Source organism: Dermacentor silvarum, chromosome 1 (assembly GCF_013339745.2).
Source record: "Dermacentor silvarum isolate Dsil-2018 chromosome 1, BIME_Dsil_1.4, whole genome shotgun sequence".
In the NCBI taxonomy this organism is placed as follows: Eukaryota; Metazoa; Arthropoda; class Arachnida; order Ixodida; family Ixodidae; genus Dermacentor; species Dermacentor silvarum.
Genome location: NC_051154.1, coordinates 49,834,365 through 49,849,053, shown reverse-complemented (window position 1 = coordinate 49,849,053; position 14,689 = coordinate 49,834,365). Strand labels below are relative to the sequence as shown.

General features: G+C 43.9%; 1 protein-coding gene across 2 annotated transcripts in view; it reads right to left on the bottom strand.

Annotated features, from left to right (window-relative positions):
* The window catches only part of LOC119462563 (MPN domain-containing protein-like), a 57,120-nt gene extending 42,474 nt beyond the window's left edge, over positions 1-14,646 (bottom strand). For both annotated transcript variants that reach the window (XM_037723904.2, XM_049667799.1), the window contains exons 1-4: positions 14,319-14,646; positions 13,105-13,284; positions 10,034-10,180; positions 4,105-4,173 (exon numbers count right to left, since the gene is read on the bottom strand). In XM_037723904.2, coding sequence (XP_037579832.1) covers positions 4,105-4,173; positions 10,034-10,180; positions 13,105-13,281 — 393 coding nt within the window. In that variant the 5' untranslated portion in view covers positions 13,282-13,284; positions 14,319-14,646. The remainder of the gene's footprint in view (positions 1-4,104; positions 4,174-10,033; positions 10,181-13,104; positions 13,285-14,318) is intronic.
* Positions 14,647-14,689: the final 43 nt, after the last annotated feature.

Sequence of the window (14,689 nt, the reverse complement as noted above, 5' to 3'; positions counted from 1 at the left end):
GGAGTGGAAAAATTGTAGGTGTAACATAAAGAGACAGGAAGAGGACAGTGCAGGTTAGATAATGAACAAACGAGATTAAGAGGGAGAAGTGGAGTTCGGCAGGTCATGCAATGCACTGGGAAGATGCAGATATATATACAGTCAACGACCGATTTTTTGGACATGCCCGATAATTCGGACGCCTTCGCGGCCCCGGCACGTACCCCATAAAGTATAAGAACGTCTGAAATTTTGGACGCAAAAACCTTCGCCGTCCGATTTTCCGGACTTCTTGCCGTGACAAGAGGTCGAAGCCACCGCCGCCGCCATTTTCATCATCTTGCCACCTCGAACCGGCGCTCTCGCACGCAGATCCGCTGTCAGCCGTAGCTGCCACCGCGGCAACGTTAGGCCTAGCTGCTTCGACATTCGCTACCAAGCTTCTCGCATTGAAACAATCCGCCGCTGTTAGCAATGGCACCAACTCCGTCTTTGTAATTCTCGCCAATGGCTTCGAAGCTCGGAAAGCACGGCGTGTTGCATAATGCCGGTTCCCGGATGTCAGCTTCGCCTCAATACATCAATGTAACGCAGAGAAGCATACCAAGAGTGGGAAGGGGCAATTGTCACGGGACACGGTATATTTTCCTTAATTATACACGCGTGCACCCGCTGTTTCCTACCACAGTAGGAGCACCGATACGCCTAATATGTGTACTGGCAGAGTTTAAGGACGTGCCTGTGGCGATTTGAGCTCTTGGGGGGAGTAAAAGGCATGCATTCATTTTTTCGGACGTCGACTGTATATATATATATATCGGTAGCTCAATGGTAAGAGCATTGCACGCGTAACGCGAGAAGACGTGGGATCGTTCCCCACCTGAGGACAGTTCTTTCATCCATTTTCATTTCCGTTAATTTATCATTTATTTAATTCAAGTACAAGTAATTTCCCCTATGTTGTCCTTGGTGTCATTGTTGGTTGGCTTTTTCTTATGATATGATTAATAATTATCGGGCCCCCCCGGTTCTCTTGTTCCCTTTCTGCTCGTTTATATATATATATATATATATATATATAAAATATATATACCGGGGGGCCCGATAATTATTAATCATATCATAAGAAAAAGCCAACCAACAATGACACCAAGGACAACATAGGGGAAATTACTTGTACTTACTAATTGAATTAAATAAATGATAAATTAACGGAAATGAAAATGGATGAAAGAACTGTCCTCAGGTGGGGAACGATCCCACGTCTTCTCGCGTTACGCGTGCAATGCTCTTACCATTGAGCTACCGATATATATCGCTTATATATCGATATATATATCGCTTAAGTATATATATATATATATATATACATATATATATACTTTCTTAACTAAATGTCGTTTTATGCATTGAAGCACAAAAGTAACTGGAACACCAATGCATTTCTTCGCAAGTTCAGGAATTAATATCTCGAAACTGGTGTCATTCTGAGAATTCGTTCCAAGTGGATCGAACTCCACAGCTAGAATTTGTAAATTGCAATATGGGCCAAGTGGAGTTCGGCATTGTTTGGGCAGGTGGCTACATGTAAGGGCGATGTAGGGTGGTCAAAGGAGACCCATGGTTTGACACGAAGACGGCGGCGGAGAGTTATAGCCGTTGGGGGCGGTGGGGGAGCTGCGGTTTAAGGAGCGCGCATGCCTAAAAAGCTGCGTAGTGGCCATCCACGATCGCATAGATAGCGACCGCGATGTCGTCTGCAGTTGTTGCAGCGAACGGTAGTTTCGTTCTGACTCAGTGCGTGCGTCGGCCGCGTGCCTTGTACGGTCACGCTAGCAGCAAAAACGCGCGCGTCATGATCTCAAGCGCTCTCGGAATGCGGAATCACCATGAGCGAAAAGGGTGCGATCGGACAGCGTCCAGAAATCCCTCCATAGAACCGCGACAGACGACGATCGTCGATTGATAACCCGGCGCGGAGGTCCGGTTGCCATGGCTCCGTGACGTCACCCTCGTCGCTCTTGATTGGTTCTTCATCTCGCAGCACGCGGCACTTGCCGCAGAAATGGGAGACCCATTTCGCGCGGCACGCCCCGTAAAACCCCCGATTCCTGCCACTATTGCCGCGCGCGTTTTTGCCGCTAGCGTGGCCGTACCGCAAAATCGCCGTTCATGATCGCGGCGATAGCGGCCGCGGTTGCGACAAACAGTTGTTTCAGTTTGACTAGGTGAAAAGCTTCGAGGATGAAGAGCACCGGCTACATCGTGATGGACGTGCGATCTGTTGGCGGTCAGCTTACTGGTGAACAAATAATCGGGATGTGCGCGCGGTAGTAGTCGCAAATGATGGCACGCGCCGCGGCCGTGGTGCGAAGGAAGTCGCGAGGCCTCGATCGCCGCTGGGAGAGCCAATCAGTCACGAGATGACGAGAATTGCAGCTTCTGCACTGCTTTTGTGCAAAATAGCAAAATGATTTGCAATCATACTGACGTAGTAAGCATTTGCTTATTGTTTTCTGGATACCCTGATAATTTGGCATTCGATTAATTCGGACATTTTTCGGTCCCGTGAAATTTGAATTAACTAGGTTTTACTGTAATATGCGATATATACTATTCAATTCGAAATTATTCGACCAAATCGCTATTCGCTTCGAACCTCAAATTCACTATTCGCCCATCCCTAGTTATTTCGAACACGCTTAATTCGAACTTCCGGTTTATTCGAACTGACGCTGTGGTACTGTCAAAGTTATGTGTATTCCCATGGGCGACAATGCCCTGTAATTTGAACGCGAAAGCATTTGCAACGGTTAATTCGAACATACGGCGCCCTGACAATGCCTTCAGCAGTGCGCCAAATTACGAGGCGGCACCTCCGACCGGCATTGCTCCGACACCGCTATAGAGCAAAAGCTTAGGAGAGACCCCTCAACGCTAAACGGAGAAAAAGAAAACGAAAAAAAAAAAAAAAATGCGGCGGAAATTTTACTCTCGGCGGTGAAATGTCGCACCGGAACACGCGTGTACGAGCCGACGTCTCAGCCAACACTGCAGCTGCGGCGCAGAGAGAAGCAACGGCAGAGGCCCAGTCTGCCCAACTTCCCGATCACGGCAGAAAACGAACTTCAGGAAGCGGGCAAAGCTGGCGCAGGGCCGGCGGGAGCAGGCGCGCACGGTGACATCGAAAGTGGGGGACCTACGAAGGAGTTGAGAAGGAGGACGAGAGGAGCCACCGAAGCGACGGCGTAGCCAAGTCCAAATGCCCTTCTCTGCCGCCCTCCTCCCTCACCTTCGACGGTCTCCCGCGCACCTGTCTGCGCCGGCGCCGCCCGCTCCCTGAAGTTTTTTTTTTTTTTTTCTGCGGTTATCGGGCAGCTAGCGTTGGCTTGCGTGGGCAGTTTCGTGGCCCTCGCTCGCTATGTGCTTGCGTGCCCCATTTTCACGATTTCAGGACTCGCACCGTTCGTACATCATGCACGAATATTTCAAAATAAGTACTTCTTTTAATTAGAACTTCTTTTATTAGAACAAGTTTTCGGGCCCTTTCGAGTTCGAATTATCGAGATTCGACTGTACCAAGAAATAAGTGACCCTGCTTGCTGCCTTGTTCCCGCTACTAAGTACTTCTGTTTCTGGTCTACTGAAGAATTGAAAGTGCAAGATATATCAGGCGAAGTTTGACACATACTTTAATAAACGTAACAAGTGGTGAAATTTGATGTTCTAAAGCAACACTTGGGCTTTGAGAGATAATGTACTTGAGGGCTCTGAAATAATTTTGACTACCTGGGGTTCTGTAAAGTGCACTTAAATCAATGTACACAGGTACTTTTCCATTCTGCTAACGCCACAATGCAACAACAACAGAATGATGAACAGCAGCCAGAAATCAAGCCCATGACCTTATGCAGAGTGGCAGAATGCCACGGCCATTGAGGCACCACTCTGAGTGAAATGAAGCAGATAACCGATGCAGCAAGTCATTCAGCCGATAGAACACATCTCTGCATGCCCCACCTGAGGTGAAAAGTGTATTCAGGTACTAATTTTGAACGATATTTTTACAGCATATGTGTGTGTGCTACCAGAAGAATATTGCAAAATAAACAAGTCTTCACAGACCTTCTTTATCCTCTGTTTCCTGAACCAGGTAGCCTTGTACCAATCCAGTTTTTTTCCCTTGTACCGGATCTAGAAAAAAAAGAAGAAAAGAATAGAGCAGAACACATACAGGTTGAACAGGACAGTGGATATTTTCTTTTTTCAACACCATCCTGAACATATAAACTAAACTAGCTGGCAAGACATATGGCTCAAAAGTGTTATTTGCTAGAACACATAAGGACATCTTCTATCTTTGAGCAAACAGACTTCTGCCCAAAGCTATCCCAACAAAGTACAGTATAGACCACTTATAACGTAACCACTTATAGTGCAGGACCGGTTATAGTACGGTCTTTTCTAACTCCCGTTAATTTTCCCATAGCACTCCATGTATACGCATACCGCTTACAGTGCAGCCGCGTGAGACGAAATACCGGTTATAATGCAGCTTCCGCGGAAAAATCTCGCCGACAAGGGTGTAGCGAGCACGCTTCTCAACGAGGTGCGCCCACCGATAGGAGAGGAGATCAATGAGGGCGATGCGGAGGAGGAGCATGAGACGTGGAGCATGAGTCTAAGGGCGATAAAATCGCCGCCATACGCCGCATGTGTGAGTGAAAGCGCGCGGGGGTCGCGCGCCTTCACAGAGAGCGAATGCACAGCGGAGAGCTAACGCGACTTTCCATCGCGCGAAAGGCCGTGGGGGTATGGGAGGGAGGGAGGGGGGAGGGCGACGCTGTGCTGCGGCACCAAATGCGTATCTTGCAACCGGGCGCAAGGGGAACTGGCGACGCAATCTCCCACGTGAAAGGAGCAAAGCGGGAAGGCAGCATGGGAGGGAGAAGGGGGGGGGGGGGGCTTCTACTCTGCCAACAAATGCATTTGCGCCTGTGACGGCTGTTGGTGTGGTCGCGCGCACCATATCTTGAAAACGATCTCCAGACGGCTCTGACCTTTGTATGCGCTGTGCTTACGCCGCTCAGTTTCCGTTGAAGCGATAGACCGCATGAACCTTCGCTCGCGGCGGTGGCTGCGTTTCCCCACGCTCGCGTTTTGACAGTGGTTGTCTGCAGTCATTGAGTCTATGATGTTTGCTTGTGCACGTCACGAATGTGTCAAGTTTATGCAGCCAATAAAACTACTATCCCTACTCCTCATAGCTCTCAACTTATTTGTTATTGCAATTGATGCTTCGCCTTTCGGGTGAAACTGAGACATTTAAAAAAATTTTTTACTTTGTCTGCTTCATGCTAAGATCGTGGGTACTTGGACTTATAAATATCTTGGCGTAACATTTTCAAGCAATCCTGGTCTATCAAGGTAGCTAACATAGCTAACTCCGCGAATCGCACTTTGGGTTTTCTTCGTAGGAACTTAAGACTCGCTCTGCCATCAGTGAAACTAATAGCTTACCTAACATTTGTTCGCCCTAAGTTAGAATATGCATGCTCTGTTTGGGACCCTCATCAATCTAACCTATCTAATATTCGAGAATCAGTACAAAATCATGCAGCTCGTTTTATTTACTCTGTGTACTCTTACCATTCCAGAGTTTCCGAGCTTAAGGCTCGTGGTCACCTCACCAACCTTGAATTGCGACGTCACATATCTAGGCTATGCCTTTACCACAAACTCTATAATGCTCCCTTCGAAGTTCCAGCTATCTTACCAGTCGATCGCTTATCCAGCCGCACAAACCATCCCAGAGTGGTTTACTCTCTCCCAGCGCAATCCAAGACGCATCTTCACTCATTTTTTGTGAAGACAGCACGGGACTGGAACCATCTGCCTACAACTGCCGTGCACCACTCCGATCCACATCCATTCAAGACAACACTGGAATCATTCTTTCAATGCAATTAAAACCCATCCCTCATGTAATACCCCAACTGGGGCCTTTGAGGTATAATAAATGAAATGAAATAAAATTAACCTTTCAACGTTCGTAAATTTAAACGGAAAACCCCCTGTCGCACGCTTCGATTCTCGGATATGTGCGGCTGCTTGGTCTACAAGTTTTGCATACATGCAGGGCTTGAAAATCGTTGTTTTGGTTATAGTGCGGTACAGCTTATAGTGCAGATATTTACCACTCCGGCGACTTATGTTATAAGCGGTCTACACTGTATTCATGTAAAACCTCATCATGGCACTTCTCTGAAGCTCTTACCAGTGCATGTACAGGGTTACCTACTCCAAGAGGGAACATCGCAATTTTATTTTAAGCACTCAAAACAGCTAATATATACAATGAAGGCCTGCTGATTAATCTTTCATGAGCAGATATCTGCATAATACGTCATATCCCTTATAATGTACTGGCAACACTGAAGTCATTGCATCTATTTGAAACTAAGCCAATACAATTTTTTACCATGGGCAATACAGTTTTATAAAACTCATAGGACTGCTTAGATTCAAGGATAGAGCGTGGACAGTGAATCACACTCTCATAACTATTGCTTGGTGTCTGGCAGAACAAGTGCTGCCTAACTACACTGGAATCTCGTTGATACAATCTTCCCGGGAACTGGAAAATAAAGCTTATCATCCAAAAATCGTATCATATCGTATTATAAGGAAAAGAAAAAAAAACATATCTCGAAAAATGTATTACACAAAATCATATCAACAAGGTTCCACTGTAATGTGAGTTGCTGTCATAGCACTGCAAGCCAAACATTGCCATTTTGTCTAACAGATAGGGTGCTTCCACATGCTGACCCTTAATTGCACTGTCTCACAAAGAAGCTGACATGCAGTAGAGGCTGAAAATTGAAACACTACAATGAAGTGACGTCGAGAAGAAAGACTAGTGATTGTGTGAGGCAAGTAGCCAATAGGTTATGCCAATGCTTGAATAAGTGCTCTTTCTGAGGTCGACAGTTAACCCCTTAACTGCGAATGAAGAGGCAACTAGATGATGATTTAATGGCTACCCCTTTGAAACGGGGTGGTGACAAATAGTCACCTAGCCTGCTTGATTTAATCAGATATACTATACATGTTCTTTATCTAGCATTTTTGTATACCTCTCATTAATCTTTTTCTTCCCCCCCCCCCCCCCCCAAAATCTACCTTGTACCGCTACCTATGATTTTAAGAGATCAGGTCGTATCGATCTCTTCCCTGGTTTTTTTTTCACCAGTACTCTCATAGCCATCCCAACGAGCATCCTCTGGTGCTGTTGACGAGTTAACTCATCCTGAAGTATTGGCAATTTCAGCACATCTGTAGGTGTTCAGTTTCTTGTAAATTTGAAAAAAAAACACACAATGACTTTCGTGATTTTTTTTTTGCACTTCTAAAAAATATTTTAGAATTTGTCATGGTAGTTAAGGGGTTAAAGCATTACCCATTTTTTTTTTTTAGCTTGTGTATGAGAAAACATTCTTTTTCAATAATCAGCTTCTTGGGTATTGGCTTAGAATTGAACAGATTTAGAATAAAAGCTTATGCTGAATTCCAAAAGCACATTTGGAGCTCTTCCAGAACAAATTTTTCTGTTCCTCTTTAGAGCAAGTACGTTTTAACCCTTTGAGGGCCGTTGCCATACATGGCGGTGACCAAACGTTTGAAATAACGTGCGTTTGTGCAACGAACCACTGCCCAGCGTCCCTCCGGAGGTGCTGCAACCTTTCACAACTTCTAAGAAAATTCTTAATGCCCTGCCGCCCTTCGGTTTACACCAAAGCTGATTTTTCGCCCCACACTATGGTGGCTGCCCCTGCAGGTACACTCAAGGAATATTTTTACTTCACGTAGTATATTGCCGCGTACTCGGGAACATACACGCTTGTGCACTTTATAGTCGGAATTTTCGTACATGTCGTTTCTAATTATTGGTGTCGGGAAAACTGATTTCTATTTTGTTTCTTCTCACTCAAAGTGTCAATGCGACGTGTTCGCCTGCTTGGCTCTCCCTTATAGGTGTGCGATTACTTTGTTTACTGGCGAGTGCCCAAAAACAGGCAATAGTGCCGCACATGCGTCTCTTTTTACGAGATGCACAAGAACAGATAGAATGCTATCTAGGAATCTAACAATTGATTACCGCACGGGCCTCACTCGCATCTGGTTTTTTTTTTTTTTTTTTTTTTTTTTTTTACAGGTATGCACCACTTAGCTTGCTTGCGGGTGCTCAGATGGCATCTTCATTTATACTCATCTTCATTCTATGACAAGTGCCCTTGGCAAAATGTTCTCTCCAAGGACATCCCTTGTTCAACCACTGTTGATCAGTAATGAGTTGCGCTGCACTATTGCAATACTTTTTCTTCTTGAGAAAATCATAATTTGCAATGCAGTCTCTTGGGCTGCAGCAACGAGGAATCTGGCTGAGACAAGGACAAAGGCTCTAGCTCCTGCAAGCGTATGTTTTATCTGTTCCGTTCACTGAACAAAGAAAGCACTATACTACTCAAATGAAAAGATAAGAGATAAGCTGCTTTTTTTATAAGATTAAAATTTCTCAGAGTTCCCATTTGAGTTTTTACGCCCACAAATGACTAAATTTCTGCTTAAACTGATTAAACTTTATGTTGCACATTTAAAATTTAACCATTGTTGTTCCAAATAATCAGACAAGCACTATTTTGGCACTAAAAATGCCAGTAGTTCTGTATGCAGTTGCGCACACTTGCTTGCACTGACTGAAACACAAGTGTTCCAAATGCTCTCCTCTGGAGGACCACGCTGCAGGAGAGCTTGTGGAATTTGAATATATAAAGTATACCGGATTGAATACTGATCAGGTGCCTACCCTCAAAGGTGGATGACCATGTATACTTCACCAAGAAACTTAACATATTGCTGACCAGCCTTTCTGCACAATGATACACTCTGCTCAGCAAGAAGTTCTAGATGGGGGAGAATGCTTTACCTTGGGCTCACTTCCGCCCAATTTTCGTATCTGAACACATAAGAAATGCAAGAATGGTCTCATTTGGCAAATGCAGCATTAAAAAATTTAGAAATCTGAAGCAGTTAATGAGTTAAAGTATATGCTGGATGTTGACAGCAGAATTTTGGGTAAGAAAACAGGACTTAAAAGTACTCAAGATAAAACTAACATATCAGAGAGTTTTAGAACAGGGCAGCCAAAACTAAGCAGTTTTTGCATCAGCCATGTTAACATGAGAGAGCTTTTGGATAAGGCATTTCACTAGCTTTGTGTTTGCTGCCTATGATGCCTACGTAAAACATTCACAAAAACTATTACGGTTAAAACTATCCCGCTTCACATTTTAGAAAGTAAAACAGAGTAATCAATAACAAAACAGCCACCTAATGACAAAATGTTCTTATGAAAGAAAACCTTTGGGAAGTCTGTCCCCGAATGTCATGCTTGCTTTGACGTCACATTTCCGTGGCAGCGTCTCTACTAGTCCTGAGAATTCTCAGAACTGTGGCGCAACATAAAAAAAAAACAGTGATGTTTTACTGCTCAAACTTAGTTATTGAAACCAGATCAAAGAATGCAAAAGCCTGTTTTACCATTCATTAAGCAGGCCACAGGAATAATGGTGCCTTCCTCGTGAAATGAGCTGCCATGTCCAAGAGTAGATGTTAGAACAGCGAGGCTTTTTAAAATTAAATATGAGTGCAAATATTCAGTAAATATAGAAGTTTAATAACAAATTATTATGAAATGCCTTTATATGACAAAAATGCATAAAAAAGGAAAGCCCATGTTATTTTTTGTGTCCTTCAACACAAGTGACACTCTTCTTTATAAGCCCGTTCAACCTGGCAGCTCTTCCTTTCCATTATTGCACTCGTTCTTGTATCTGTTAATGCCATATTATAGGTGCTCCAGGAATGTAATGATAAAAATAGATTCAGCAGGCAACTACAGGCAAAACTGTTACAACATAAGAAAACACAAATACCATAGAGCAGTGATGTATGCTTCAACACGATTTTAAAATGGAGGAATAAACCTCACCGTGGACCAGCCACAACCGGACTTCTTGTCTGGGTTTAACAACTTTTTGCAGTGAACTGCCCACGAGCTAGGTGAAGAGTAGACTTCTTGAGTTTCACGCCACTTGATTTTTCCGTCCTTCAGCAAATCACCGGTGAATCTTGAACCCTGTAACAGTAAATTTCAAATGACAAGACTGCTCTAGATGGGCACAGATTGCAAAGGAGTGAACTCAGACATGGCAGCCAAGGAGGAACATTCTAATGCCACTGGCTAACACTTCCAGGGCACACACACAAATACCCAACGAAGTGTATGGGAGCACAATTGCCGCTATAGCTCAGTTCATCGAGTATCACACTCATCATATAGAGGTTGTGGGATTGGCTCCTGCCTGTCGCAAGTTGACTTTTCATTTCCCTTTCTGTTATTTTTTCTATATTTTAATTTAAAACGGAAAAGGTTAATTTTCCCTATGCAATCCTTTTCTTCATATGGTTGTTACTAATCATGGTGCCCCTTAGTAGCTCAGCATGGTAAAATGGTGCCCCTTGGTTCTCCTGATTATTCGCATTCATTGCTTAGTTAAGGTTTATTGGCCGACTTTTATTGAGCTCACATACTATGTCAATCATGTGATTGAAAAGATGTTCCACGCTAACCACCATTAGTGGTGCTGGCTAACACTCCGAGGGCTCAAGCTCAATGCCTCAACTCCAAGCAGTAAAGAAAGAGGGGGTGCCACAATTATAAAGATGTAGAGGAAGGTGGTCCTCCTAGCCACCACAAGACCCGAGCCCTCCCATTTTATTAATATGGCTCTGGTAACAAGCTTAGGGAAATGCAGAGCAGGAAGAATTAAAACTATCTTTTAAAGGATCATGGTAGAGTCATGCCCACCATTATATTTTTATCAAATAGTTTTCAAAAACGTGAAGTCAGAAATGGTATCGCAGTATAGCAGGTAGCTTCAAAGGAGTACCGACATGAAATTTTTTGTTTTTCCATTTTTTTTTCTTGGTTAGTTATCTACCCTTTAATTACAATATTAGGCCACTATTCCTCAAGAGTGCAATAAGAAATTAATTACACTGCCTTTTAATGTGACGCCAATTGCATTGTGGCTTTGGAGCTGAAGCACCAGGCTGGTTGACCATGTGACCATCACAGAAAGCAGAGGTGATGGTCACATGGTACCACACCCTACCAGCATGCAAACTGCATGCTGCTGAAAGAATACACAGAGCACTCGATGGGCTAAAAGGGGATAGAACGTCGGAAAGACTCCCTATGCTCTCAGAGAAGTGACAAAAGAGATCCAAGCTTGACTCAAATCACATGGGGCAAAGTGTAGGGCAGCTTTTGGTGAGGCAGTCAATGTGTACGGCCTTCAATCACTGTAGTGGGCCAACTGGCAAAGTGTACGAGCAGTTTGTGGTGCCACATGACCCCCAAATCCAATTTCTGTGATGTGACCAGCCTCGTGCTTCAAGTCAGAAACTGTGCTGCACATAGCATGCTTCGAAATGCAGAGGTACACAGGAAGATGGAGACTTCTGATGTTCTTCTTCTTTCTGGAGTTTTACCTGCCAAAACCAGTTCCGATTATGAGGCACGTCGTAGTGAAAGGCTCCGGATTAATGTTCACCACCTGCGGTTTTAACGTGCACTACAACGCAAGCACACGGGCATTTTTGCATTTCGCTTCCATCGAAATGCAGCCGCGGCCGGGATTCGATCCCGCGACCTCGTGCTCAGCAGCGCAACAGCCTTAGCTGACTGAGCCACCGCGGCGGGTAGGAGACTTCTGATGTGATCAGCAGTGGTCGAATAAGGGATATCTCTGGAGCAAATGTTTCGACAAGGGGACTATCTTCATCAGGGCCTAGAGCTACCTAACAAATGATGATGATGATGATAATAATCTAGTCTTTTGTATCGGCTAGTACTCCTTTAACTGCTCTCTATCTTTACAAAGTGATTTTTAAACTTTTTCCAGCAATAGCCAATGCATATTGCAAAGCATAGGCTATTTTAGTGTTTCTAGGAGACATCTTTAGGAATCAAAGATATCTTTCTTGTAAAACTAAATGACTGATCTACAAACTTTGTAGCAAGAAGTTTGTAATAAGTAAGCCCAAAAATTTCCCGATTAGAAGATAGGACACTTTCAAATCGCACACTACAGGGAAATGCTGAGAATCTTACAGCACTGCAAAATCTTTTTGAACTACATGAAACGCTATAGCTGGTGTAGGTCCCAGCCTCTGGCATATGTATGCAGTTGACATGAGTGGCTGCACAAACTTCTGCAAGCCACTCAGATTAACACACCATGCTAGGTAGCCTACCCAGCAAGATGCATTCGGACAAGGCAGTCAAATCTTTGTTCCCTTTGAATTAATTTTTCAAAAAGCATTCCTTCAGGAAATGATGGCCATTAGGTCATTGATAATAGCAACTTTTTAATAAGCTTTCTGCTGCAGTGATGGTAGCAGAGAAGTTCAACATTCAATGAAAACAAAGGTACACAGAAAGATGAAGACTTGAAGTGATCAACAGTGGTCAAACATTTTGACAACAGACTTCATTTCAACAAGGGGACTTATCCACATGATGTGAATGCAGCACAAAGCACTGAAGTGCAGGAAGATAGGTGTGTCGACCAAGTCGCCAAAATCACTATCCTATTCAATGCATTTTTAGTACACAGGATTTATCTTCATATACAGAGCTTCGTATTTTCTTGACAGCATTTATATAACTTCCTCTCACCTACTCCCAATGGGGGAGGAGGATAAGGGGGGAGGGGGAGTAGAGCAGAGTGAGGGAAGTCGAATGTAAAAAAAAAGGGGGGGGAGGGAAGGAGGGGCGGGGAGGGGGTTAGTTGTGATAGTGAGTGCGCAAGGGGTTTCTTTAAGCCCAAACCCAAAATTGCACTCTCGTGCGTCACCCTCGTGCTTTAACGATTTGCTGAACCAAGTGTGTGTGTGCGTGTGCTTCTGCATTTCACTCCCATCAAAATGCATATGCTATGGCCATGTATCAAGGCTACAATTAAGTTGCCACTATATGGAAAAGTTTCTACTTACAAGATAGTCAATGGACAGAACGTTTTCACCATGCTGAAGGATGCCTTCAGACATCAGCATGCTCAATGTGACGCTCCGGCCTGCACCACGACGTTTGGACAGCCCGCCCTCTTCATCTTCTTCATCTCCCGACTGCTCACCAGCATCCAAGTCTTCATCCTCAATTTTTGTTGACATTGCCTGTTACGTACAGAACAGCAGCACATCTTAACATACTCAAGATTTCCATAGACACTTGTAGTGATCCTGGATGAACAGAGCGAAAAGTACAAAGATGGAGAAGAGGAGAACGAAGACATGAAGGGCCGTAATGGCAGCTGATCAGTATAATTAAAGTCTTGAAGGTTTTTACTGTGTGTCGGAACTTTAAACACTTGAAGCAGTCACTTTTATTTGCCCCTCTGAAATGACCTGCACAAGTGCATTGCAGTTGCCATATATATATATACATACACACACGTAACACTCTAGTAACGAGGTTAACAGTGCTAACCAAACGTTTTACAAGCCCAACTCACAGATCCAAGCTATCAAGCGCAGAATACATGAGTCAAACGGCAGCTAGACGTGGCACGCCTACTTCGGTCAAGTTTAGCCCCTTTGTTCGCAAAACCGCGATACTACATTGAACCTTGCGTTCTAACTTGCCTGCAGGACACAGGAAATAAAGCCTATATATTTAACCTTCTGTTCACTTTTCATGCTGCGGTTAGACAAAGCAGGCCGCTAAAGGCTGCAGGAAAGCGACTAGAGCAATTTTCCACTCATGAAGAAATCAGAATCGACGCCGACCAAGGAATTATTAGACATTTGACGCTTCGGCCACCACACGGGAGGTTGGTTCCCTTTAAATTATTATCCAATGGAAATTATTGAAAATTGTTGGCCCCTTGTAAACAACTGTTTAGTTGCTTCCCTTGGTTTCAATAGATGTTAGCATTTTTCGTTTTTTATTTTACATTAAAAGTCTGTAGTTTCACTTCTATAATACAATCTTTAATAAAGTGGCAATCAAACTCGTGCGGTGTGCGCAAATTGGAACGTTCCGTACAACACAGGGTTTGGAAGCCAAAGTTGAGCATACGCTCCTTCACCAACGCTCGAAAATTATACACCGAGGTCTAACAATCACAATCAAAACAGTTAGATATAACCACTCTGACCACAACCGTGTAATCATCAAAAAAAAAAAAAAAAACTGTGAAATGTCTTACCTCACAACAAAGAAAATTAAGGAGGGATGTGCGCTAACCATTGGCACTGTTTCATTCAGGCTTCCAAGATGTACAAAATGGTCATCTCTAATTAGATTTTTCAGCGCAACCAACAATTACGTTCCTTCTAAACACACAATAGACGCTAGTTAAAAATTTGCTTGAAGTTGTACTCGATATCATTACACAACAAAAGCCCACATTACAAGTAAACCCACACGCTCTATCGCCACGGCAACCCGATGCCGATGGCAGAGCACAGCGGTTAGGCAACGGCTAAGGGCTAAGAACCGTGCAATGGCCAAACAGCCACAATGGCAGTTGGCCATTGCCGTTCATATCTAGTAATTAAAATGCTGAAAATATAAGTA